This window comes from Numida meleagris, chromosome 4 (assembly GCF_002078875.1).
Source record: "Numida meleagris isolate 19003 breed g44 Domestic line chromosome 4, NumMel1.0, whole genome shotgun sequence".
NCBI classification, from domain to species: domain Eukaryota; kingdom Metazoa; phylum Chordata; class Aves; order Galliformes; family Numididae; genus Numida; species Numida meleagris.
Genome location: NC_034412.1, coordinates 65,641,677 through 65,669,382, shown reverse-complemented (window position 1 = coordinate 65,669,382; position 27,706 = coordinate 65,641,677). Strand labels below are relative to the sequence as shown.

Below are 27,706 nucleotides of genomic sequence, written 5' to 3'. Positions count from 1 at the left end.
ATTATCAAATAACGACTGCAAAGCATAGCACTTTGCTCACCGCTAAGTTGCACCACACCGTGTCTGACACAGTCACTCAGGAATAACCATTCCCATAAGTCAGAAAGCCAGAGACATGCCAACAACAAACCCCAAAGCCCTGCAGCGCTGCACAGAGGAAAGCCATGCAAAGCATTCCGCATGAGCAGAGGACTTGTGCCCGGCCTGCTGTCATGGTTTTATGATTTTTGTTATTGGTATTCCACATCATAACATCATGTAAAGCACTGGGAATTAAAGAGTTAATGGCCCAGCTCCATGGACTGCCGATTATCTGGGTATGTGGTTCTCAGAAAAGAAGAAGAACTACATACCCCAGAGGACTTTGTGTTTCCGTTTTCCATTCAGAGAGAAAGATAAAACTGCTCACAAGTCACGAGACTGCTCTTTTTTTTTTTTTTTTGCTGCTCATCTCAGCAGTGCATGCTCCCTAGCCATCTCGCTGTCAGCTTTAGAGTAAGGCCTTTGGTTTTGGACACACTTTCACTTTATTTATCGGCCTCAATTCCAAAAATATTGTATTATGTTGTGTTATCCTGCACTCTGATATCATATTAAGTAAATTAACTTTCCTCCTCAGATCGTTGCCATTGTTTTGTTTTTATGCACATCACCCATCTCTCTACCCTTCCCCCTTTTTCGGTTCCCCTTTCCCAGGCCATGGGTCCCCCGCATTAGTATGGAACCAGGCCAAACCAGCCTGTAAACCGTTGGCACCAGCAATACCAACCCCTTTTTTGGGCAAGTGGGTCTGTTAGTCTGCTGTACCCCTGTCACAGACACAGATAGGACTAGAGATAACACCGTGACATCAGGGCACATAGGCACCAGCATAACATAGTAGCACCAACTGTGGACACACCCACAAAAACAGCTGCCACCAACTGCCTTTCAAAGGACAAAGCTGTTTCTACAGCTCATCTACTCTCTTCTCCCCAACAGATCGTGGCCACAGGGATCTGTCGCACAGATGACCATGTTGTTGAAGGTACCTTTCCTGATGTAGAATTCCCAGTCATCCCAGGCCATGAAGGAGCTGGGATTGTGGAGAGCACTGGAGAAGGGGTGACCTCTGTGAAACCAGGTAACCAACGCACACAGCCAGAACTCAGCTCTGAGAGTCTGTGAGGCTGTCCAGAGCTCAGAAACTCCCTCTGGCTGCACACCAGTTGTGCTATGCTATCACACGCACTTGCCTCATCAAAGTGCTTGAGGTAGGCTCTGAACATTTTCTATGGACAGGGAAAGCACAGGGTTCATGCCGGGCAGCTGCCATCAGAAAGCACAGCGGAGGCATGCCAACAGGCTGCCAAGTGAGAGGCACCTAACACTGGATCTGCTTTGTTGCAGGAGACAAAGTCATCCTCTTTGGACTTCCTCAGTGTGGAGAATGCAGCTTCTGCTTGAATCCTGACTCCAACTACTGTCTGAAATCACAGTGAGTTTGTTTTCACCTACCCCTCTAACCAAACAGTCCTAGATGTCAACAATTCTGACATGCATACCCATGTACCTTATGTAATGAACAACACCTGCACATACTTCCTACAGCCTCAGCGAACCACAAAACCTGCTGCCTGACAAGACCAGCAGGTTCACTTGCAAAGGGAAACAGATCCACCACTTCCTCTGGATCAGTACCTTTGCAGAATACACTGTTGTGCCTGAGTACACCCTGGCCAAGATTGATGCTGCTGCACCGCTGGACAAAGTCTGCTTGCTTGCATGTGGTTTTTCCACAGGCTATGGGGCTGCCATCAACACCGCCAAGGTTGGTATTCAGACGTGTTGAAAATAAGCACCCCACCGCCACTTTCACATCCTCAAAAAAGCAACAGAAACCTCCTCCTCACACAGGGGACTAACCTGGCCCCATGTCGTGCAGGTAAAACCGGGCTCCACCTGTGCCGTCTTTGGCCTTGGAGGAGTTGGCCTCTCTGTTGTCATGGGCTGCAAGGCAGCTGGAGCTTCCCGCATCATCGCCATCGATATCAACAAGGACAAGTTTGCCAAGGCCAAAGAGGCGGGAGCCACCGAGTGCATCAATCCTCGGGACTTCAAGAAGCCTGTCCAGCAGGTGCTCACCGAGATGACCGGTCACGGTGTGGACTATTCCTTTGAGGTCATAGGGACCGCAGATACCCTGGTATGTGACATTTTAGCACGTCCGCCTTCCCAGAATCCCATCAGACAAATTCCATCACAGCACTTGGTTTCTTGCCTGGTGCCTGCACTTCAGGCCATTCTGCTTGGGGAGAAATGATGCAGGAGTGTCAAAACAGGAATGGAGCTTTCCAAGGCCCGTGCAGAAAAGAGCCTCTGTTTTTAGCAACCAGGGAGGGGAAAAAACCTGCAAGGAAAGAATGCATTTATGACAAATTCATCTAATTTGCTTGCCTGTCCCATCAGATTGCTGCCCTGGCCTCTTGCAATATGAACACCGGTGTCTGCGTGTTGGTTGGGGTACCACCTGCAGGTTCAACAGTTCCCATTGATCCTTTCCTTCTACTCAGTGGGCGCACCTGTAAAGGGACTCTGCTTGGAGGTAGGAAACCAAGAAAGACATTTTAGACATTTCAGACTTCTCCTTCCATGGGAATTCGCAAATGCCTCTGGAACAATTACACCCCAGGACGTACACGTAACCCTTGCCTTGAGAATGCAATTACCCAGTTCAGCAATGTACTCAGCTCCAGAGCAAAAGAAACTGTCCCTCACAGGTGTTATCCACTAACTTCTTAGTCACTGCGAATATTTCAAGCTTGGCAGCGTCCCAGAAGGTCTTCTAGAGAGGCTGTTAATGTTAAAGCTATAAGTGAAAATGAACACTGAATTTCCACCTTATACGTAAGCACGTAACATAACAATAAATCTGCAAATATTTTATAAACTTCCTTGCCCTCTTGCGACACCTTGGCACCAGGCAACTGCACCAATGTTTCTTTACCAAAACAGCGTTTCTCCAGTTATTCACTGCATGTGATTTCCCCCATTTCCAGGATGGAGAATGAGAGACGCTATCCCCAGATTAGTTGCCAGCTATTTGGAGAAGAAATTTAACTCTGACTTGCTGATCACACACACACTGCCGTTTGCTAAAATCAACGAGGGATTTGAATTGCTACGTGCAGGCAAAAGGTGAGGTTCTGACTAGTAGGAGAGATGCACAGCAGCCATTGAAGGTGCACTTCTCTCTGCTCCCGGACACTGCCAGTAGCACCACCTGTAACTCCTCCCTTCCTTTCCTCTCTCCAGCATTCGCACAGTGCTGCTCTTCTGAAGGATGTGAACGAGGCAGCATGAGCGCAGCACCCAGCCCAGCAGATGCCCTCCTGTGCCAGCCCTTCTCTCCCCCATCTCCCTTCACGGAGTGTAATCAGAGAAGCACAAGGAACTTCTCGGCTGCGCTGCTGCTGCCAGTGCTCCTGCGCCCATCCTCTCCTGAGAAAACATTCACATAAATAAAGGCTGTCTTACAAAGTCTTTGCGCATGCACTTCCGCCTCGGCCACCATCTCAGCTGGCTGAGTGCTGTGACTCAGACCAAGGGACAGAGCGCCCACCACTGCTGCCAGTCTTTTCATCTCTCAGGATCACCGTGTGCTTCATTCCACAAGGTCAAAGTACAGAGGGACGATAACTTCCTTTTTCCTGCTGCAGGATCAGCTCCTTTTAATGCATCCCATGATAGCATAGACCTTCCTGAACACAAGAGCACACTGCTGGCTCACAGTCAACTTTATGGCCACTAGAACAACTATGTCCTTTTCTGCTGACCTCCTTTCCAGCACATCAGTCCCTAACCTCTACTAATGCATGCTGTTATGCCTCCCCACATGTACGACTCTATACATTTGCCCTTGCTGAATCTCTTTAGGTTCCTCTCCGCCCAACTCTCCAGCCTGTCCAGGTCTCCCGGAATTGCAGCACACGCTTTTAGTGTGTCTGCCACTCCTCCCAGTTTTGTAACATTAGCAAACTTGCTGAGGGTACATTCTATCCCTCCATCCAGGTCACTGATGAAGTTGTTGAACAAAACCAGGCCCAGTAGCAATCCCTCGGGAACAGCTCTATCTGTAGGCCTCCAACTAGATGCTGTGCCACTGATCACAGCTCTCTGAGAGCTCTGCCAGTCAGCCAGTTCATCAAATGGTGCAATTCCATTCAGCATTTCACAAATGTTCAGTCAAGTGCTGGCCTTAATGAGTGACTACACTATGTGCAAACTTATACCACACATTTGACCACCGGTTGTGTCTTTTTTATATCTGCACAGTTTGTAAGATTTGCAGAGGAAAAGTCACTGCAAAGTCTTCTTTTTATTCAAAATAAACATCGCATAAGCATTTTTTAAGTGCAGCAAAATTGCATTTATACAACTTCACAGATCTTATTTGCATAATCTAAACGCTACTATTGTGGGTGAGAGGAGGGGATTCTGTCTCACTGTAACAGTGGAACAAGTCCAATACTTCATCATGAAACTCAATGTACGTAAGTCCATGGGGCTGGATGACATCCATCCTAGGGTTCTGAGAGAGATGGCTGATGTGGTTGCCGAGTCGCTCTCCATCATATTTGAAAAATCATGGCTGTCTGGTGAAGTCCCCAGTGACTGGAAAAAGGGAAACATTACTCCCATTTTTAAGAAAGGGAGAAAGGATGACCCGGAGAACTACAGGCTGCTGAGCCTCACCTCTGTGCCTGGGAAGATCATGGAGCAGATCCTCCTAGAAGCTATGTTAAGGCACATACGAGACAAGGAGGTGATCCGAGACAGCCAGCATGGCTTCACCAAGGGTAGATCTTGCCTGACCAATCTGGTGGCCTTCTACGATGAAGTGACGGCATCGGTGGATGGGAGGAGGGTGATGGATGTCATCTACTTGGACTTCTCCAAAGCCTTTGACAGGGTCCCTCATCACATCCTTCTCTCTAAATTGGAGGGGTATGGATTTGAAGGATGGACTGTTCGATGGATTCAGAACTGGTTGGCTCGTTGCAGCCAAAGGGTTGTGATAAATGGTTCTGTGTCAGGATGGAGGCCGGTCACGAGTGGTGCCCCCCAAGGCTCAGTCTGTGGACCGGTGCTGTTCAACATCTTCAGTAATGACATAGATGATGGAATCAAGAGCACCCTCAGCAAGTTTGCAGATGACATCAAGCAGAGCAGTGCGGTTGATACAGTAGGGGGGAGGGAGGCCATCCAGAGGGACCCGGACAGGCTGGAGAAGGGGGCCCATGTGAACCTAATGAGGTTCAACAAGGCCACATGCAAGGTACTGCACTTGGGCCAGGGCAATCCCAGGTATTTACACAAACTGGGGGAAGAACTCCTCGAGTGCAGCCCTGTGGAGAGGGACTTGGGGGTCCTGGTGAATGAGAAACTGGACATGAGCCAGCAGTGTGCGCTTGCAGCCCGGAAGCCCAACTATGTTCTGGGCTGCATTAAAAGAGGAGTGACCAGCAGGGAGAGGGAGGTGGTGGTCCCCCTCTACTCGGCTCTTGTGAGGCCCCATCTGGAGCACTGCGTCCAGGTCTGGGGCTGCCAGCACAAGAAAGATGCAGAGCTCTTGGAATGAGTGCAGAGGAGGGCCACAAAGATGATCAGGGGGCTGGAGAACCTCTCCTGTGAAGAAAGGTTGAAGGTACTAGGCTTGTTTAGCTTGGAGAAGGTTCCAGGGAGACCTCATTGTGGCCTTCCAATACTTGAAGGGAGTTGAGTAAGTGAAAGTTAGCTTGAACTGTAGAAAAGGGGATAGAATAGGTGAAAGTTAGCTTAATGAGTAGCTTAGGTTTGCAAAGTAAAATCTTGTACTGAAAAGACAGACAAGGTGACAGTCAGGGGCATGTAGTCCTTGTAAAAACAGTAGTATACAGTACTAGATGAAACAGTTAGGGGATAGCCCCCACCGAGAGGCTCCCGATTGCAGTTATTCTACAGACAGCAGGTCTCCTATTTTTCCAAATAAAACTGATAGCTGCCCTATCTCTGGAATGCAAGGCAATCAGTTAGAACAGTACACCACAAGAATTAACAGAACAGCAGCGGACTGGTGGACAGAGTTGCAGTCGATAAGGCAGCTAGCTAGAGCAAGTCAGCATTTTCCAACTCGAACCAGGTCAGGAGTACACAGCAAGGGATACTGCGGCCTTCCATCAGAAAAAGACCACCAGACGACCACCGAGAAAATACCATGCATGTGTAACAGGACTGGGACCCAGAGGGGAACTCATTGTAATAACCCAACCTTTCCTTGGAAATCTAATGCATATGTAAGCTGTTTGTTCTTTAAATATCTGCCTTTCTTGTCATTTGGTGTGCAAGTTAGGAGGAGTACTCCCCCTTGCACCCAGTGTGAATAAAACATACCTGCTTTATAACCTTACATGGGTTATAGCATTTGATTACATGCATCAGAGCATATAAACAGGAGGAAGTACTACTGTTTACATGGGTGGACAGTGACAGGACAAGGGGGAATGGTTTTAAAGTAAGACAGGGAGGTTTAGGTTGGATATTAGGAGGAAGTTTTTCACTCAGAGGGTGGTGACGCACTGGAACAGGTTGCCCGAGGAGGTTGTGGATGCCCCATCCCTGGAGACATTTGAGGCCAGGCTGGACGTGGCTCTGAGCAGCCTGGTCTAGTGGTTGGCAACCCTGCAAACAGCAGGGGGGGGTTGTAACTAGATGGTCTTTGAGGTCCTTTTCAACCCGGGCCATTCTATGATTCCATGATACTGTAGAATCTAATTGTCCAGTCTTTTCCACATCAGCCGGTAAAGTGTATGAAATGTGTTAGTTGCTTGGGCCTTTTATCCGTATTTTGTTTTGAATTGTCCACCTTTTCCTGCACCCCCCCACCCCCAAAGACTTTTGAATCACTTTCCCTTACCAGTACTTACTCAAAAATACTTCAACTCATTTCTCCATTTATGTGTTGATAGTCCAAGTCACAGTGTTAAAAATCTTTTTGACCCTGTGCCATCCCAAGAGGTATGTTTGCTAAGGAGTGTATTTGTCTGAGATAAGAAGTTTCTTTCAATGACTCATTTTTTTTTTTAATTTATCACAGCAAACACAAATCTCACAGTGGGAAGTCCCTTAGCACTGGGTTCTTATGGTACCATTCAAATTGAGACACCTCCTCTTCAGTTGTCTTATTCTTTACAACAAGTTAATCCTAAAAGTACATTAAAAATGATGCCACCTCTCATAATAAATTGGAGGCAGAGAACAAAGGAAAACAGTATCTAATCAGAAAAAAAAAATTGTCTTACATCATATTTGAAGTAAACCAGGCAATCACAGAAACTTAGAAAAGGTTTAATAAACCTGATTAAATAAGAGCAGTATCTATATTAAGCAAATAATGAACGTGCTGCTACAGTAAAGACTCTCTTGCTTTTTCTTCATATACTTGTTCAACAGTGCCAGATGTCTCCATTCATTTGATATAACTTAGTTATCCACAGTGAACTACACCAAATATCAAGAATGATGTGCTAGTCCTTCTTTCACATCCTAATTTAAATTTGAAGTCACCCATCGCTCAGGGAAATGCTCACTCAGTAAGTGTATGTCATAACTGATGTAGCACGCGGTTCAGTGCACAACCACATCAACTTTTACTTAAGGTATGATTCTGCCATTCAGTCAGGGTTTCTCTCTTACACTACTGTAAATTTGAAATGGTACTACGGTGAGAGAGAACATATTGTTAAATAGAAAAAGTAAATCAGAGCTCCACATTCAAGTCAGTTTGCCCAGATAGCCTACCAGGCAAAACCAAATAATTTAAAGCCAAAGGCATATAGTAGTAACTTAGATGTAGAGATTAAATTCCAATTCCAGCAGCCTTTTAAATATTCAGTTTCACAAAGCCTGCCTATGTAAGAGAATTTAAGTACATTTTTTGTTGTAACTAACATCAGTCTCAAAAACAAACATTTAGTTTTGACTCCAAAGTGTGCCTGCACCACAGCTTCATATGGTTACAGATGTCCTTTAGCATATGCAGCCAGGTAAACCCACCCGCCTGAGCAGCCTGGACTGCTCCTGGAGTCCACAGTGGAAATTTTACTTGAAGTCACTGTGGCCTGTCTTGGAGAAAAACACAAAAGGTAACAGCAAAAAAAAAATATATAAATAAATCACACAATCCGTCTTGTGTTTCTCAGTGATCCAATATTTCTCTGAGTCATGGCACCACATCTATGCTCTCCACATCCCACTGTGGTTGGCACTGGACTTTCCCTGTGGTAATGCCAAGGTATGTTCAGATGTATTGGACATACCACTGCCAGAAGGCCAAAGATTAATGCTGGTGCTTCCTTTAAGGCCCCTCCTGCTGCCATCCTCAACTACTGTTTGCCCCAAATATTTTCCTGTCACTTCTCTTGCTGCATCCTTGAATGTGGCATCTACCCACCCAGCAGCCATACCTATGAACATTCTCATGGACTCTCATGCTCCCTGATACCTGACACACACAATAGACCCACAGGATAACTCAGGACACATTGTAAAAAGGGTTATAATAAGACAACAGCTACTCTTTATCCAATTGCTATTTTCCTGGATCAAATGATTATTGGGACACTGAAAAGTATCATCATCTATTTTGCAAAGCATTCCCTTTCAATTTTTATAATAAAAACAAACAAACAAAAAAACATATTAGTCACCTCTGTCAAAGAAACTTGCCAAATATTTGCACTGATTCTACTGTGGATTGTGTCCAACAGCACTAGGGAGAGGAAAAAAACCATGAAATATATTCCACAATGGAAATCCGTTTTTTAGTTTTAGTCAATATTGTGGACTAAATTTCTCAATTTGCCTACTAAAATATGAAGGAGAAATACCTTTTCCACTTTCTGGAAGTATCCTATTTACACCTTTAATTGTTCCATTTTATGACCCTTTGTGGAATACACATACATTTTGCTTTGTTTATAATTCTACTAAGACACTGCCCAGAAACGTAAGACCAGTGAAACTTTCTAGTATAAACAGATGTCTTGTTGCAGTCCCAAAGTTCCTCAGCAAAAAACACAGAAGTCATTGAAACAGCATCAACTTAGAAGAAAACTTGGTCATTGGATCTCATTCCGTACTTTTGAATTCACTGATCCTCTCTTCGATGATCAAGTTTCTACTCACTGGATTAGTGACAAGTGGTGAAAGATTCAGTACAGATTGGACAGCAGAGCATTGAAACTATATTTCTTCATAAACACTTCTGTCATGACTTCCAAAGGGATGGTCAGGAACCTGTAGTTACTTGTGAAAATGAGGACAAAACAAACCAACCAAAAATCCCTCACACCAGAGAAAACACCCATCACACTGTGAAATGCTATCAGTCTTTCATATCTGTTCTACACTGATTCTGTACACTGTCAGTCTGTTTTCAGGGATCCAGGTGCTCAGCCACAGCTGAGACTAGAGTATTGTAGATTGCTCAACAGTAGCATAGTGACCTGAAGATCATATAGCAAAGTTATTACTAAATTTTCAGTCCCTTTAGCACAGTTAAGGATTTTAAAACTACTGTTCCAAATGCATAATATTACCTGAAACTGGAAGGCAATATGAGGGAGCAGAAGTAATAACTGTCCAGTGGAGGAAGGAAACAGATTCCTGTTGCAAAACAGATCTGAGCATCTGACTTTCTCTACACATGTAGAGATGAAATAATGATTATCTCCTAAAGGCCTAGAAATCACGGATCAAAAAAAATCAACCTGCAAATTTTTGTTTTATAAACCAACAGCCTGCTAGAGAAAAAAAAAAAAAGGCTTTTTGGATTAAGAGATAACTATGCTGGGATGGGTACGTATCCCCTTATGCAGCACATTGTCTGAGTATGTTCTCAAACAGCTGAATTCCACTTGTTTGAAAGAAGGGAATAAAAGGGGAAAGCCCCATGCATATTCAGTCATCTTTTATATTTACAGTGAAAACAGACTTTTTTTTCTTAATACCAGCTTTTCTGTCCGTTAGCAAGTTTTGATCTGTGATTCTCACCTCACTGATGTCACCTTGATCCAATTCCTTTCGTGTTCAGTACTGTGGCAATAAGAAACAACTAAGAGTCCAATCACTTCACTGTGACAGCAATGAGATTGGTTTTCCAATCTGAACTTGCTTTCTTTCCTGGAAAGCTGCTTTTCAAAGCTCTACTGTAGGCTAGGTAACATTTGTGACTGCTGGAATGGCTGCTGTGGGTCAACTGATCCCTGTTTGTCCAATGTAGCTGATGACAGGGCAGAATATAAAAGCCACCTTCGCTGGAGGTCAGTTTTTTCACACAGCTTAGCCGTGAATACAGTGGAGGCAGAGGCAGATTCTCTTTTAATGACTCAAAATAGCTACACTCTTTCACCAGTTAGTCGAGCACTGAGGAACAACTTGGTCATTTCCAGTAATCACGTCAATTACAGACACACCTCTTTCACTAACTTCCAGTATCCTAGAAGCTGTCCAAATACACATCACTGTATTATTTATGTTAGATTTATTAACTATAAACACGTACGTTCATTAATTGGATAAGCTTGCTCTTGCAGCTCACAAACTGCAAAACTTTTGATATTCATCTGAAAATTTCATCAGCAATTTGTAGAGGGATGCAGCATAACTGGCATTCACTTTGAATTACTTTTAAATCCTAATGTAATTCATTCCAAAATTGATTCTCTTCCAGCAATCTCAGAAACATGATTTATTGACTAAATTCATTTTGTTCACCATTAATGAAACTTGGTTTTATGGGCTTTGTTGCAGGTTGGAAGAGTGTGGAGAATGTACAAAAGCCGGTGTCTGATTATACCAAAGCAAAGAAATTTGATCTGGTTGCCTTGTTGTCATAAACCAGTGCGGCTTTTGACTTTATGATCACGAGTGAGAGGCAAGGTACCAAGAAACTAAATCTACATTATATTGCAGATGAAAGATATTTTAGAAGTTGGATATTTTGTTATCTAGTCTTGTAAGTATACCAGCTTGGATGCATTAAAAAAGCAAACAAACACTTCTTCAAATGTTCCAAGAACACCTCATTTGTTACAGTAATTCATACTTAAACAGGAATACTGACATACAATCAACAAGGCTATGCATTTCCACAGCTTCAGGCATCAGTGAGTTTGCCTACCTAAGCGATGGCTTCATAAATCCACACCCCAGATGACTGCAGTAACTTTGAGCAAACTTCTACCTCACTGGAAAAGTTTCATTGCTGAACTATATAACCATTATAAACAGATGGGATAGAGCAATAAAATATTCATCTTCACAGGATGGAAGGAAGCACAAGAAGTGTGGGGTGCAAAGAATCATTTAGGAAATGACAGAGGCCTCTTCACTGAAAAATATCTGAAAATATTTAGTCTTCACAAACGCTTTTGTGATACTCTCTTTTAGTGTGACTTTATCTGTATCAAGGACAATTTAGCAAAGAACAAGGGAGCCCATTCAAGGGAAGAAAACTTCCAAATTTCTCTCCAGTGTGAGGACAGTTTCAAGGGGGATCCTAAAAAACTTATTGTGCCAGTCATTTAACTTAAAGCCCGTTGTATAAGACAGTACTTAAGTTTCTCACCATCACACGACACCTATACATGCATACAGGAATGCAAAATCTTTGCCAGAGAACAGGGCTGCCACTGTGAGCAGGTCATTCTACTAAATCAGTGCTAACTTTGAGCTGAACCTGTAAGACCTGCAAGATCAGTGCCTTTTGACCTCTTTTGAGAAAGTCTTATCCTAGCAAGCAGCCCTTTGAACTTCTAGAAATCTCTCAGCGCAGTCAACAATTACACAGCAAATCATAAACACGCAAATGAGTTATCAGAGGTTAACAAATTCCACCTTGCTGCCAGTTTATAGTGACGTTTGCATACAGAATCCACTTTCCCTGCTTTTAAAAATACCTTTAGTTCTCTAAATTACTTTTAAAGTATAAAACAATAAGGTTACAGGTAATGAGGGGACACCAAAAGAACTCATGAAATGTTTTGAGTTCCAGCACTCCCTCTACGTAAGAAAACCCTACAAGTTCCTTTCAACAAGCAAAATGTCTGTAATACTGCTTTTTTGCACGTGCGGTTTTAATTTTATACTAGCAGGAGGTCTCAAAGAGGTAATCAGTTAGCCTAGTAACTCTACAATAAATTTAAACACATGTATAGAGACTGGGGAAAAAAAACCACCAGACTGACTTGCAAGAAACTAAACAGTTCCTCCAGCTATATCATCATGCATTATTCCTAGTTTTGCTTATTTGACAGAAACATTTATTTTCCACTTACCAAAAAAATAAACTTTGGTAAGATAAACTTGATTGCAACAAAATTATTCTGCTTTAAGTCAGTGATAACTTGCTCTTGACCAGCTACTTTGAACTACGACAAATCACGTGAAGTACCGCCGAGCGCGCTGAGCTCTGCCATTCTAGCAGTGCCACCTGCTGGTTACTTTACCGCGTCCTCTGCGAGCCGTCGACGGACTTTCCCGACTACGCCAGAAGATTCGGATTTCTGCACAGATCCACCTTTTGCCTGCAGCACACATCGGTGGCTTAGGCTTGCCAAGTGCGCAGCGATGTGTGAGGAGATGCCTGTGCGGTTGGCCAGCTTCACCGAACACTCTGCAATCGTCTTTGCTGAGGTTTGCTAGCAGCCCCATATGACAAGTGCTACGGAGAAGCACTTTAGCCGCCCATTCCTCCAGGCAGCAGATGTATTACTGTGTATTACTATTAACATTCCAACAACCTGGAGATCCTCCTGCACCTTTGATAATGGCTACAAGCTTTCCAGGACTTCGAATTTCAGCAGCTAATTAGAGAGCTCCTCAAATCCTGCTTAATTCCTAGATAATCACTGGTTTCACAGGTGACCAAATAATTACTTTTAAACGACTAGCAAAGACACTCTTGTGCATCAGAAGATGCTATCACAAGCTATAGATGTATTTTACAAAATAAACCGTTGATTTGAAGAGCAAGAGTTCATACTTTTTTTTTTTTTTTTTTTTTTTTTTTTTGAGTTCTACACAGGTATCCTCCAGTGCTTCATAGGGAGAATTTAGGAGAGCTTAAATCAGAATTCAGAAGATCAATTTTGAGAGCAAAGCCCCACAAAAAGACTGGTGCACTAGAGCAATCACTGCTGAAACTGCTATCACCCCCTACCGCCTTGCAAACAGGTAACAGGGGGGAACCAGCAGGCAGGCAGTGTTCCTGCTGCAGTGATCCCCCTGTCCTCTCCCCCACCTAACAACGGTGATGAATTGGGGGGCAGGGTGCAATGGCAAAAGGTCCCTGCTCGGCGGTGCAGGCGCACCCGCCCGGTGATTCCCCTCCCTCCTCAGCTGCCCCTGCAGAACAGGTACAGTGCTCTGCGGTAACAGCTGGACAGTGGTGGAGATGATGGTTCTCCCCACTTGGAGGTGTCTCAAAACCCAGCAGGACTACCCCTAACATTAAAACATCCTCGGCAAAGAACAAAAGATGAGTCATTGTTGTTGGTGACTCGGTGCTGAAGGGAGTGGAAGGCCCAATATGTAGACCTGACCCTCTACACAGGGAAGTCTGCTGCCTCCCGGGAGCCCGGGTTAAAGATGTAAGGAAGAAACTTCCGTCCCTAGTACGGCCCTCAGATTATTATCCTCTGTTGTTGTTTCAGGTAGGCAGCGATGAAATGGGAAGAACCTCCCTTAGAACCATGAAAAAGGACTTCAGAGCCTTAGGGCGTCTGGTCAAGGGTTCGGGAGCACAAGTTGTGTTCTCCTCTATCCCTCCAATTATAGGGAATAATAAGAGACTAAACATGATGGGGCAACAGATTAATATCTGGCTCCAAGCCTGGTGTGCCCGGCAGGGGTTTGGGTTTTTCGACCTCGGCTCAATTTACACGAGACCGGGCCTGCTGGCATCTGATAGGAGTAGCTTATCCCACTGGTGGAAAGGGGTTTTACGGTGGGAACTGGGAAGGTTCATTGAAAGGGCTTTAAACTAGGTATGAAGGGGAGTGGGGGTGAAACCAGGGTCACTAGCAAGGACCCTGTATGTAATGAGCCAGTGCTTCTGGGAGGGGCTTGTGCTAGTAAGATCCCACAGTCTTGTGGGAGGAATGAGGAGGACAACACACCCTTTTGTAGGAAGAACACAAGGGATGATGTGAGGTTGGTGGCTTTGATAACACATGAGCATGGACAAGATGGTATTGGGGCTTTAGGAAGCAGTGGGGGAGAACTTCAGATTTCTTCTGGAAGTTTGAGGGAGAGCCCCTCTAGAAAGGTAGTGTGCCGGAAAGCCCAGCTGAAGTGCCTTTACACTAATGCACCCAGCATGGGAAATAAGCAGGAGGAACTGGAAACCGTGATGTGCTTGGAAAATTATGATCTGGTTGCTATCACGGAAACGTGGTGGGATGAATCCCACAATTGGAATACTCTTACTGAGGGCTACAGGCTCTTCAGAAGGGACAGACAGGGCAGGAAGGGAGGGGGAGTTGCCCTCTACGTTAGGAAGTGGATAGATTGTGAAGAGCTGTGTCTGAGTAACAGCCATGACCAGGTTGAGAGCTTATGGGTTAAAATCAGCGATCAGTCCAGTAAAGGAGATCTAGTGGTTGGGGTCTGTTACAGGCCACCTGATCAGGGGGAGCCTGTGGACGAGGCCTTCTTGCTCCAGCTGCAGGAGGTGTCGCGTTCGCGGGCTCTTGTCCTGATGGGGGATTTCAACCACCCGGATATCTGCTGGGATAGAGGCAAGGTAGGCGGCAGACAGTCCAGCAGATTCCTGGAGTCTGTTGAGGATAACTTCCTTGTCCAGGTATTAGACGGACCGATCCGAGGTGAAGCCTTACTGGACCTGGTGCTCACCAACGTGGAGGAGAGCATTAGAGGAGTTAAGATTGGAGGCAGCCTGGGCTGTAGTAATCATGCCCTGATGGAGTTTGTGATCTGGAGGAATGCAGGCCTGGCAAAGAGTAAAGTCAGGACCCTGAACTTCAGGAGAGCAAACTTCCGGCTGCTCAAGGAACTGCTGGGTGGGATCCCCTGGGAAACTGTCCTTAAGGGCGTAGGAACAGAGCAGAACTGGCAGCTCTTTAAGGACACCCTCCTGAGAGCCCAAGAGCTCTCCATTCCCCAGCAAAAGAAATCGAGCAGAGGAGGTGGGCAACCGGCATGGCTGAGCAAGGACCTGCAGCTTAAACTGAGGGAAAAGAGAGAAATGTATGCGAAGTGAAAGCAGGGTTGTGTAGCCTGGGAGGAATATAGGGCTGTTGTCCGCATGTGTAGAGATAGGATCAGGAAAGCCAAGGCGCAGGTAGAGCTGAACTTGGCTAGGGATGTGAAATAACAAGAAGGGGTTCTACAGGTACATAGGCAAGAGAAGACAAGTCAAGGAGAGTGTTCTCCCTCTGGTAAATGAGGATGGAGAATTGGCTTCCTCAGATGTGGAAAAAGCTGAGGTGCTCAATAAGTGCTTTGCCTCGGTCTTCACTGGTGGTCAGGCTCCCCGTGTCTGCCAGGACCCTGAACCTAGAGGTGTGGGTGAGAGGAGCGGATTTTGTCCCACTGTAACAGTGGAACAAGTTCGAGACCTCCTCTTGAAACTGAATGTGTGGAAGTCCATGGGGCCGGATGACATCCATCCTAGGGTTCTGAGAGAGATGGCTGATGTGGTTGCCAAGCCACTCTCCATCATATTTGAAAAATCATGGCTGTCCGGTGAAGTCCCTGGTGACTGGAAAAAGGGAAACATTACTCCCATTTTTAAGAAAGGGAGAAAGGATGACCCGGAGAACTACAGGCTGCTGAGCCTCACCTCTGTGCCTGGGAAGATCATGGAGCAGATCCTCCTAGAAGCTATGTTAAGGCACATACGAGACAAGGAGGTGATCCGAGACAGCCAGCATGGCTTCACCAAGGGTAGATCTTGCCTGACCAATCTGGTGGCCTTCTACGATGAAGTGACGGCATCGGTGGATGGGAGGAGGGTGATGGATGTCATCTACTTGGACTTCTCCAAAGCCTTTGACAGGGTCCCTCATCACATCCTTCTCTCTAAATTGGAGAGGTATGGATTTGAAGGATGGACTGTTCGATGGATTCAGAACTGGTTGGCTCGTTGCAGCCAAAGGGTTGTGATAAATGGTTCTATGTCAGGGTGGAGGCCAGTTACGAGTGGTGCACCCCAAGGCTCAGTCTGTGGACCGGTGCTGTTCAACATCTTCAGTAATGACATAGATGATGGAATTGAGAGCACCCTCAGCAAGTTTGCAGATGACATCAAGCAGAGCAGTGCGGTTGATGCAGTAGGGGGGAGGGAGGCCATCCAGAGGGACCTGGACAGGCTGGACAAGTGGGCCCACGAGAACCTAATGAGGTTCAACAAGGCCACATGCAAGGTGCTGCACTTGGGCCAGGGCAATCCCAGGTATTTACACAAACTGGGGGAAGAACTCCTCGAGTGCAGCCCTGTGGAGAGGGACTTGGGGGTCCTGGTGGATGAGAAGCTGGACATGAGCCAGCAGTGTGCACTGGCAGCCCGGAGGGCCAACTATGTTCTGGGCTGCATTAAAAGAGGAGTGGCCAGCAGGGAGAGGGAGGTGGTGGTCCCCCTCTACTCGGCTCTTGTGAGGCCCCATCTGGAGTACTGTGTCCAGGCCTGGGGCCCCCAGCACAAGAAGGACGTGGAGCTCTTGGAAAGAGTTCAGAGGAGGGCGACCAAGATGATCAGAGGGCTGGAGCACCTCTCCTATGAGGAAGGGCTTGTTTAGTTTGGAGAAGAGAAGGCTCCGGGGAGACCTCATTGTGGCCTTCCAATACTTGAAGGGAGCGTATAAACAGGAGGGGGATCGATTGTTGGTGAGGGTGGATAGCGATAGGACAAGGGGGAATGGTTTTAAGATGAGACAGGGGAGATTTAGGTTAGATATTAGGAGGAAGTTTTTCACACAGAGGGTGGTGACGCACTGGAACAGGTTGCCCAGGGAGGTCGTGGATACCCCGTCCCTGGAGACATTCAAGGCCAGACTGGACGTGGCTCTGGGCAGCCTGGTCTAGTGGTTGGCAACCCTACACTTGGCAGGGGGGTTGAGACTCAATGATCTTTGAGGTCCTTTTCAACCCAAGCCATTCTATGATTCTATGAAACATACAGAGCTTCACTGTTCCACTTGCACACAGGAACTTGGAGAATAGGGGTACAAATTATCACAGGTTCAATGGGATTGCTCTAATGAAATCTCTCTATCTAAACTAATCGTATTGGTCTTGTTTAGGAAATGGTGTTAATAGGAGAAAAGAAATTACTTCTGGGACAGTCCGTTTGGGGAAATGAACCAGGTAATGGTTGTGTGAATGTATTTCAGTTTTGCGCGTCGGTCCCCTCTGTCTGCCTACACCCACCCACTCCATTCTCTGGCATACAACATAGCAGCCAGCAGTCACAGTGCTATCACCTTTCCATTCTGACACTGGCATATGGCTAGTTTTTCCCTTCTGCAGTCAGACTACTCAGAGATGAGCACCCAGACAGATCCCTTAGCACGTGCTGAAAGAAAATGCCTCTGCCAAGCTTGCAAAAGACTTCTTTTGGACTTTCTTTTATCTCAAAGCCAAATAAAGGCACAGAAAATCCTTGCTAAAAATTACTGCCTTCAGGAGATACACAACAGCGCAACAGAAACAACGAAGCAGTAGTAATGCAGATCCCTAGCTGTTTTGGTTTTTCTCCCTCCCCTTGCAACACAGAGCAAAGAACACATTCCAAGGAAAATGCCAGCTGCCAGGCCTTTGTCCCACATGCCCACAGTGTCTCCAGGCTCCCCTCTTTTCTCAGTCCAGACTGATGTTTCTGATTAGTATGTACCATCTGCCAGAATAACATACCAAAAACAACCCAGTATAAAAAAACAAAACAAAACAGAATAGCACTGGGAATCTTCACCTACAGAGCAGAGCAATCCTGTATAAACCTGAAACACAGATGACAAAGCATATGCAGTTCAGCTGAGAGCACAGTGGGGTAACTTTATCTGCTTGCATGGTTCAGACTATAGAAGTAGCAAGACCACTTAAAAATTCCATAGGCTTCCAAGGATACAAGGCAATACTAAAGACAGGGTTACAAAACTGCAAGGGAATGGGAAAAAAAAAAAACTAACAAAAAAAAAAATTATCCCTGAAATTAGACAATGAGCATTATGATTTATGAAGCATTTATGATTTACATACTTACATTTTTGTCTACTGGAATCAGCCACTGTGTAGCTTCTAGAACATCAGTTACAGGGCTGCTGACAAAAGCAAAGCATCAGTGGAGTTTGTCTAAACATAAAATGCTCTGAAGTTTTCTGGAAGTGCTGACAAACCAGAGGTGACCAGCAGTATCACATTCATAGGAGAGGTTGGCAGAGCTGAATTTAACCAGGGAAATGGACGAAGCGTGCTTGGATTTCAGCCTCAGCTGCCAACACAAAAGGGGCTGAAGCCTCACCTGAGCTTAACAGCGGACACCTGCACACCCCACATCAGCAAACCGACTGGCTTACAGCTCGAGACCCCTGAGGGGCTCCACCCCAACACCCACTCCTTCCTCGAACACCACCCCCTCCCGCCCCCCGAGGTTTCAACGGTTTCAACGGTCACTGCCCCCTGGCGGCCGCGCGCACCGCGCGTGCGCACCGCGAGCTCTAGGGGCGGTGCTGCGTTTCTTCTCCGTCCGGGGACAGCTGCGGTGCGCCATGGCTAGCGGGGTGAGGTGGTGTGTGGATCTGTGGCCTTTTTTCCTGGCAGCATAGCGCTCTTATCACTTTCCCCTCTTCCTTTTTTTTTCTTTCTTTCCTTAAGAATGCGCTGCCGGGAGGCGGTGTGGGGGTATGCTCGGCGCCTCTCGGGTTCTGTCGTCTCCCCGCGGTGGCAGGCGCGGAGGGCCGTGCGCGGCTCTGGGCAGCGACGGCGGTTTCCGCAGCCAGCTTCGGTGTTGTGCGCTGTGAGTTCCGAAGCGCGATGCTGGATGCGCGCTGTGAACTTCAGGGAAATCTGAGCTTAGCCTTTGGAGGGACTTTTCCTCTCCCTCCCCTCCCCCTGGCCGCGTGCCTGCCGGAGCTCGCCGAAATGCGGATTTCAGGGCGGCCCTCAGAAAGAGCCGCTCCGCGCGAGGAGCAGAAGGCCTGGCCTGAGGCTTTTCACTGAAAAATTCCCTATTTCTACGGGAAATCGGCAAGTGCTGTACAGAGAATCAGTGCTTTTTGTGCTTTGTTTGTCGAATTCAGATTTCCTGCTGAAATCTGGTATGTTCAACCGTTAGGAGTGAGCAGCTCGCATCTGGTCGTGGTGTGCTTTTGTAATGTTTGCTCAGGGTATAAAAAGTAGAGCAAGGGCAGTTGTGTCCAGTCACGGTGCCAGGGGCTGTGGGAACGGTGCCTGTGTCCTATCTTGCTAGGGCTGTAAAACTTCAGCCCCTTTTGGGTTGGCAGCAGTCATTTCTGCGTGTTTTGAGCTAAAGGAAGTGCCTGTAGCTCTGCTGTTTGAGGTACCTGGCAGCGTAGGTCGAAAGTGCTTCAAAAAGCCATAAACTGACCGTTAATTTGTTGCATATTGTTGATGAATCAGAGGCAGCAAACTCAGCAAGACTTGGAGCTGCTGTTTCTTCCAGGCAGCGAGATGTCAGTAAGGCTGGGTGTCTGTGTGGGTGATCTTGGGAATTTGCATGAAGCCCACGGGAGCACCATGAATAGTCAAAACACACCAGAATGTTGTTTTTTATATTGACTTGTAGTGCACGCTATAAAATACTACATCTTTTCAGCTGCTGTAGCAATGGCTGAGTCCTTCCTTGTTTGCGTGAAACAAAATCAGTGCAAAATCAGTTCTGGCACAACCAAATTATTCCAAAACGTATGGTTACTGTACTGGAGTAGATTGCAAAGGGGTCTCTTCCAAGGCAAGCAAGTCAGTGATGGTGCTCCCTGTCAGGTTATATCCTTGCAGAATCAAGCTCAAGACCTTATCTACAACTCTCCCAAACATCCTGCAGGAAATTACTGTACATTGCATTTTCTGAAAGATGGATCTGCCAGAAAGCAAAATATAGACTATTTGATACCCTGCTTGTTTTCTCCTTCTCTCATTATACTTTTGCTCAGTAAGAGAGTAACATTCAAATTCCACATCTTGGTTCACTCGTTAACTTCCTGAAAGCAAATGTAGGGCAATTAAGTCTTTGTGCTGAAATCACATATTTCAGATTTGGCACTCTTCTTGAATGCTAGTTGCCTTTCTCTCACTTCTTTGCTTGGCTGAACAAGAATTAAATTTAAATGAAACAATTGATGTTCTGTCCTCTTTTTATTTTTTTGTCTTTTAGGTTATTAAATGCAAGGCTGCTGTTGCCTGGGAGACAGGTAAACCTCTCTCTATTGAGGAGGTGGAGGTCGCTCCTCCAAAAGCACATGAAGTTCGCATCAAGGTAATTAAATTGGTAACCGTATGCATTATATTTTTGGGACACTGAGTAATAAAGCTGTTTGTTTACCAACGCAAGAAATGTTGAATGGAAAGTGTTAGTTCATTCTCAACTTAGCCGGCTTTACAAAGAAGAAAATTCCGGGGTTTAGATCTTCTGTTTACAGAAAACACTTTTAATTTCTGTTGGTCTTAATTCAGTCTGGTCTAAAAATCATTGCTAGACTTGGGGATCAGTAATTTCAAATCTGAGAGCCCAACTTGCATTGAGAAGACTTGGACTACTAATTCTTAGCTTGAGGAAAGCAGATGACATATGTTGCCTGTTTTAACATCAGGATGTAGTTGATGGAAATGAGAAGATGTAGCATCAGAAATTTCCTTTTTTCAGAGTATGATATACCACGTGCCTTGGCAGGAGTGAAAGTAAGCTTGTTGTATCACAAACATTGCTTGGATCGGGAAGCTTCTATTGGCAGTTTTTCTGAATTACTAACCAAAGGAAATATTTAAACCTGCGTTACTATTTTTCAAGATGCCTGAGCTTGTATATTTCTTTACAGATAGTTGCCACTGCTCTCTGTCACACTGATGCCTATACTCTGAGTGGTGCTGATCCTGAGGGATGTTTCCCTGTGATTTTGGGTCATGAAGGGGCAGGAATTGTAGAAAGCATTGGGGAAGGAGTTACAAAAGTAAAGCCAGGTATGAATACACTTCCAAGTTTTACGATTTCCTTAGAAGAGTTGCTTAATACAAGATCAGCAGTCAAATCTGGCTACTCACATGATATATTGCAGGAATTAGTACAGTGTTTTATTTTAGGGCGTATGTCTGCATACATTTCTTTTGTCTGTGACGGATAATGCTAATTATTCAGTGTGCTCTTGGTTTAGTGATTGGAAGACTCCAGCTTTCTTACTCAAAATTGGATCAATACAATGAGAAGAATTTTTTCTTTCAAATGATAGTTATCACCTATTGTTTTAATTAAAGAGCTTAAAAAAATGTTTAGTCATGTTACTATTAGCTTGAGGTTGTTTTGTTTTACAGTCATGTTCCTATTTGTTCTGGAACGATAAACGTCTGATTAGCTTTCTGCTCAGATGCGAGAAAGTGTTTTATCTAGCACTCTGTAAACAGTGCTACTCTATACTCTAAGCAGTCTCTAACACACAAGTTTTAAATGAGCAGTTGCTTATTTAAAAGCTGTAAAAATTGAGTAATTTCACTTTTCTCCTAATGCCTTGCTTGACTCACTAATAGCCGGATTTTGTTGTTTTCCCTAGGGGATACCGTTATCCCTCTGTACATCCCCCAGTGTGGTGAGTGCAAGTTCTGCAAGAATCCTAAAACTAACCTGTGCCAAAAGATAAGGTCTGTATACTTCTTGTCTTGACGCACAGTCTAGTAGCTGTTGAACATATACCTGTTCTAGTTTTCAACAGTAATCGATGGATTCTTTGAGAAGTAAAACTCTTGTTAATCATTTAATGACAGGGAAAGTATGTGCTTTAGGGAGTCAGTTATAAACAACTTTACATTCTTTCTTAATGTTTCTTGAGTACATATTCTTGTTTTCGTGTTTGTGAAGCTGTTAGCTTCTTTCCACTTTGAAAACATAAATCCTCTGATTCTATATTTAATCCATACTTAAAGGAAATACTTTAGGGAATTTAGCTCTTGATGCAAACACTGGAGGTTTTGAGTGGTACAGAATTACAGAGAAAGTTGTTTTTCCTGAACACCCGCTTCCCTGTTGAATTTCCAGCTGCATCCGGTAAGCAGTAGATGTGGTAAATCAAAGAAGGGAAGGATTCTCTGTTGTTGGGACAGATACACCGTTAATATTGTTCGATAGGTGGTATAGCTTGGACGTACTAGATGGAACCAAGTGGTACTAGGATGAGTCCTGGTGATCAGGAAGAATACCTGTCTTTGGTCACTAACTTCAGCCCATAGGAATATAGTATCTCCCTTCGTAAATTAAGAGCTGCTCTCCATACCTTTTATGCTTTAAAGTTACTGCTGCAATTTCGGCTGGAAGTTCTTTGTTTCAACCCAAGCATGCTGCCACTCAGCTAGCAGCAGGCCACAGGAATAATGTGGCCACTGTTTAAGTTCCTGTTTAAAAATAAATGAGATTACAGCATAGATTAATTCTGAAGAAAACAGTCTTGCAAAACCAAAAACTACAGAGACGTAACTACAAGTGCTACTCCAGGGAAGTGGACTGAAGGAGGTGAAGATGGGAGTATGGTACCATGGCACAAGCAGTTAGCATTGGTAGTATGCTGATAAACTCCGCAGTTCTTTCTGTGCTTCCTCAAAGGAATTAACAGCACAAAGTGTTAGGAGTCTAGCATCTAATTTCTGTCAACTTACGGTTTATTGCAATGTTTCAAAAATTATGGTGCAATTATGTAACTATACCTTTAAGTAGACTTTAAGGATACTTTCTGGTGAGATTAGTTACTGCTTAAGACTCTGACTCTACTTTCCTGTCTTTTCCTTAAGAGTTACTCAAGGGAGAGGACTCATGCCTGATGGTACCAGCAGATTCACCTGCAAAGGAAAGCAGGTTTACCACTTCATGGGGACTAGCACCTTCTCGGAGTACACGGTGGTGGCTGATATCTCAGTAGCTAAGATAGATGCTGCAGCACCTCTCGATAAAGTGTGCCTGCTGGGTTGTGGCGTCTCTACAGGCTATGGGGCTGCTGTTAACACTGCTAAGGTAAAGGCTGTGGTTGCTTCTGGCCTTTCACTGCAACTGTATCTGAGCCGAAGTACGCTAACACTTTAGGGACTGGAACCATGATGTACAAGATTTCTGGGTTTTTATGCTCTTCAACTGATGACATTTAACTAAGAATTTCTAACATCTCCATAAAGGCCAGATCAGATTAGAAGAAAATTAGAAGAAATGCACATAGAAGATTCTGGATCACTTCTTGATACTGACTCTTCCAGAAATTACCAAATCATCTTAATCTTGGTGCAACTCTGGTAGTTCTGAAGGTCAGGGTGAGAAAGAGAGCTGGTAGGTGAGTGCACAAGGCTTGGGCAGGGTATGGAAGTGGGGTCTGGGCAAAAAGGAAAGCCTGGCACCTAAAGAGTTTTTGTATGAACTTTCCATAGAATTTACCTTATGTAAGTGATAAAGTCTCCTAGCCATTGTATTTGTATTTATCCCTGCTTTTTCTTCGTAATAGATCTTTAAACCAATGTTTCCCACTCATGGAAGGAAGAATTTTCTCTGTTACTCATGGCTGTCCACTTTTCACCTAGGTGGAACCTGGATCCACATGTGCGGTCTTTGGTTTAGGAGGAGTTGGGTTGGCTGCTATTATGGGCTGTAAAGCAGCAGGAGCATCCCGGATCATTGGCATTGACATAAACAAGAACACCTATGCCAAAGCCAAGGAGTTTGGAGCTGCTGAGTGCATTAGCCCTCAAGACTTCGAGAAGCCCATACAGGAGGTGCTGGTTGAAATGACCGATGGTGGTGTAGACTACTCATTTGAGTGTGTCGGTAATGTTGGAGTCATGGTGAGTGTCTGCATAACAGCAGCACTGGGGGGGTGGTTTGCTAGGTGCCACTTAGTTGTTCAGCTAAACAGGAAAATGAGCTGCTTTCTTGTTACAGAAAACATACCATGGTAATCCATTCGTTTGTTTTTAAATAGTAATGATAACTACTATGACTAAAAAGGACAATTTACATCCAACTCTAATAATGAAAATGCTGCTTCGTAGGTTAAAATAGTATACTTTGCAAATTTTTTCCCTTCTTTGAAATAATGTGCTTTTGTATTTGTTAATTAAATATACTGTACAACGAATAGTAAAATGTCAAGGACTGAAAGTATCTCTCTTCTCCCCCAGATAGTGAATTTAACCTTTAGAAACTGTGAGTGTAAGGCTAGGTTTTCAGGAATGACAACAACGCTGCTAAGCTGTCAGCTGCGTGGTCTTTGTTGTCTCCGCTTAGTTTATCCCAGCTCCCAGTGGGAGTTCACAGTGACTTCTCTGGAAGCCAGATAGGAAATAAAAAGAGCAAAGTGAATCTTTAACAGAATAAGGAGTCTGAACAAATGGGGAACTTACGGTAACTTCTGGTGCATTTATTATTCCTTAAATATTAACGTGGCAATTCATTAACTGAGGGAGAGGAATTGAAACCTGTGCCGGTCTAGGCAGTGTAAACATTAGCTATAAATGCTCTGTTTTGTCCTGTCTATCTGTGAAGAGGGCTGCCTTGGAAGCCTGCCACAAAGGCTGGGGAGTCAGCGTGATAGTTGGAGTAGCTGCTGCTGGTCAGGAGATCTCAACACGGCCGTTCCAGCTCGTAACCGGTCGGACATGGAAAGGGACTGCATTTGGAGGTAACTCTTTTGCTTTGGGGATAAAAAATATTTTACAAAATGTGAGAAAGCTGTATCTGATACTCCACAAACAGGCTGCAAACACACTGGTATAACATCTCACATATTTCAAAGAGAGAATATAGCCATACAACCATAAAGTTCTAAGGGAATGATATAGTGTAATTGCTTTCTGATCAGCTGAAGGTTTGGGATGTAGTAAAATGACCTTTGTGGAGATGGGAATTCACATAAATGTGTTTGTGTTGCTTAGTCAGTATGCTTACTGACTGTGGGGCTAAAGTGGGAACTTGTTATAATAGAGCTTTAAAATAAAAAAGCAACAACTTCTTGATGACCTCTTCTTCTGTCAACCCAGAAACCTGTTCAGAATTTTAGTTACCAGTAATTTGGGGATTCAGTAATTGCTGAAGCTTTTGAAGTATCCAAACTTAATGGATTTCTTTATAAGCTCGTATTCCAAGTAACACAAAACTTAGTTGGGTTATACTGAGAGGCTGATGGAGATGCCTAGTATGTGATTTTCAAGGTGAGGGCTGATAAATTTTGAAATACTAATGAAAGATTTGTATTCTCCTTTCATTCCTTATTCACTACCTGACTAGAGCAGGTGGGACAGACAGCACCGATCTCTGTTCCTTTTCAGATTTATCAGACAAACGCCCACGTAAAGGTTGTATGTTTTCCTGCCTCTTTGTTCAGAGGCGGGTGGAAAGTGCAAAAACAAACGTGTGCTTGCTGTCTTTCAGGCTGGAAGAGCGTAGACAGTGTTCCAAAGCTGGTGACTGACTACATGTCCAAAAAGATCAAAGTAGATGAATTTGTGACTCACACCCTGCCTTTTGACAAAATTAATGAGGCTTTTGAACTGATGCATGAAGGAAAGAGGTAATGTTCATAACACTGAAAGGTGTAGATGTTTCTTAAGGGGACGGGGTCAAAATACAGGTTCCTGCCCAGTGCTGGGTTTTAAACGGGCAGGGTAAGGGCTGGCATATACCTATGCATGTTCATTCGGAGACAGATAGGCTTTATCTGAGCTTCTAAACATGTGCCAAAACAGAGGCAGAGTAAAAAGCAAGCAGCAAAATAGGGAAATACACAGGTAAAGGGGATGAGCTATTCTTAGCTTTGTATTTCCAGAACTACTGCTAAAACGTTCCTTCTTAGAAAAACAGAGAGATCAAAGGACAGTTTTTTCCAAATACGTTTTTACAATTCATTAAACCATTAGTCGAATTTAGCTGTTACACTGAAATCTACTATTCAGTTATTTTCAAACTATTACTTAGGATAGATTACCAGCAGAAAGAGTCACTTAGAGTGAACTTTTAATATGCCACTACTTAAAATATTTTCTCTGTGGTTTGAACTGGGGTAGAATGCTAATATGAGTTTGCACTTATTAATATGGTCAGATGGCTTTTACTATAGCTTCCTCCTTTATTACTATAAACACCAATTTGGACTGCTCACACTGCAAACTTCTGCAACTGACTGCAGATGGTGGGGGGGAAAAAAAACGTAAGTTACTTAAAATGCTCCAAGTTGCCAAAAGAGGGAATGCCTGTAAACATTAGTTTTCCTCGTTGATAATTTGGCTAGTTACTGAAAACTGGCACACATCATTTGAAAAGCTTCCATGCTGAGTATATCTTCTTAGGAAAGAGACTAAAAATCAAGGATAATGAGCATTACCAACACATTTTAGGCAGTTTTTTTTAATAAATAGTTGTTAGATGTATAATTTCATTCTTAGAAAAAATAGAAGTTAAATGAGAATACGTCTTAGCATACTTGAAAACTGACATATTTGTAACTCTTTTTTCTTTTCCATTTTAAGCATTCGAACAGTTCTAAAGCTTTAGAGCCAGCCATGAGCCTTCCAGTTAGCCAGCCGTGTGGTAACTGTCCCTTTATAATGGAATTTCTGACAAGGAGTAGAACCCTGCAAGCGAAAACTCAGTGCGACTTAGGAAGATTTTAGGGTGAGCATCCTAAATATTAAATGACCTGTTCTTCTGGAAAGAAAAAAGTAACCACGGAGTAGTGTGGTTTATCATATAAATAACACTGATTTTGGAACTTCTGTACCTGTTCCTCAAATGTAATTGTGCCTAACTCGATTTCCTTAATAATAAAAGCATATTTCTAAACAGTATTGAAATTATTGATCATTAAGACATTGATGGCTATATCTTACTGTTTTCTTTAGGTGGTTTTATAGTATGGATGAGCATTTTTCAGACTTGGTAGCAAATGATGGGGGAATTCATTACACCAGATGGTTTGCTAAGCATAGCAGGGTTGAGAAGCAGCATCAGTGTGCTGCAGCTGCACAGAGACGAGTAAAAACTGTAGCAGCTGGCAAGCTTTTGAGGCTGCTCAAGGACTGCTGAGGACCTACTTCCCAGCTCTATTGTGAAGCCAGCTAGGACAGCAGACTGGTGAATGAATGACCTCAATGTCAGTGTGTACTCATGTTTCCTTGGGAAGTCAAGTCTACGTGCCTTATTTCCAATCTGGCTCATTACATTGGCAGAAGGCAGGATTTTTGTAAAGTCGATAGCATAAAAGTACTTTTTTGACTTGCCCTAATGGTGTCACCTCCAAAACTAAAGTAGCACAGAAGGAATTCTGCTATTTCCTTAAACTTACTGGCAACTGAAGAAGCATTTGCAGCCAGTACTACAAAAAAAACAGCAGATACAGCTTTAGTTTGTTATTTTTACTAGTTAGAAACAGGATCATGCTATTGAAATAGGGAGTCACAGGAGAACAGTAAAGGG

The 27,706-nt window shown here is 44.2% G+C and overlaps 2 protein-coding genes across 3 annotated transcripts in view; both read left to right on the top strand.

Annotated features, from left to right (window-relative positions):
* Nucleotides 1-4,592, top strand: part of LOC110397267 (alcohol dehydrogenase 1-like) — a 14,729-nt gene extending 10,137 nt beyond the window's left edge. The window contains exons 3-9 of one of the 2 annotated variants that reach the window (XM_021393311.1): nt 982-1,123; nt 1,390-1,477; nt 1,591-1,810; nt 1,925-2,185; nt 2,449-2,584; nt 3,039-3,177; nt 3,295-4,592. In XM_021393311.1, the coding sequence (XP_021248986.1) occupies nt 982-1,123; nt 1,390-1,477; nt 1,591-1,810; nt 1,925-2,185; nt 2,449-2,584; nt 3,039-3,177; nt 3,295-3,319 (1,011 nt within the window). In that variant the 3' untranslated portion in view covers nt 3,320-4,592. The remainder of the gene's footprint in view (nt 1-981; nt 1,124-1,389; nt 1,478-1,590; nt 1,811-1,924; nt 2,186-2,448; nt 2,585-3,038; nt 3,178-3,294) is intronic. The other variant, XM_021393310.1, reaches the window with a different exon arrangement.
* Nucleotides 18,717-27,078, top strand: LOC110397269 (alcohol dehydrogenase class-3). Its single transcript, XM_021393312.1, has 9 exons — nt 18,717-18,818; nt 20,432-20,533; nt 21,093-21,234; nt 21,819-21,906; nt 23,047-23,266; nt 23,821-24,081; nt 24,782-24,917; nt 25,667-25,805; nt 26,761-27,078. Exons 1-9 carry the CDS (start codon nt 18,807-18,809, stop codon nt 26,783-26,785), a joined length of 1,125 nt encoding a protein of 374 aa, XP_021248987.1. The 5' UTR covers nt 18,717-18,806; the 3' UTR covers nt 26,786-27,078.

Bases quoted from the DNA above. Each gene is read 5' to 3' on its own strand.
- LOC110397269 (XM_021393312.1), top strand. The intron at 21,235-21,818 runs GTATGAATACAC...TGTTTTCCCTAG, and splicing joins AGTTACAAAAGTAAAGCCAG to GGGATACCGTTATCCCTCTG. The intron at 24,918-25,666 runs GTAACTCTTTTG...GCTGTCTTTCAG, and splicing joins GAAAGGGACTGCATTTGGAG to GCTGGAAGAGCGTAGACAGT.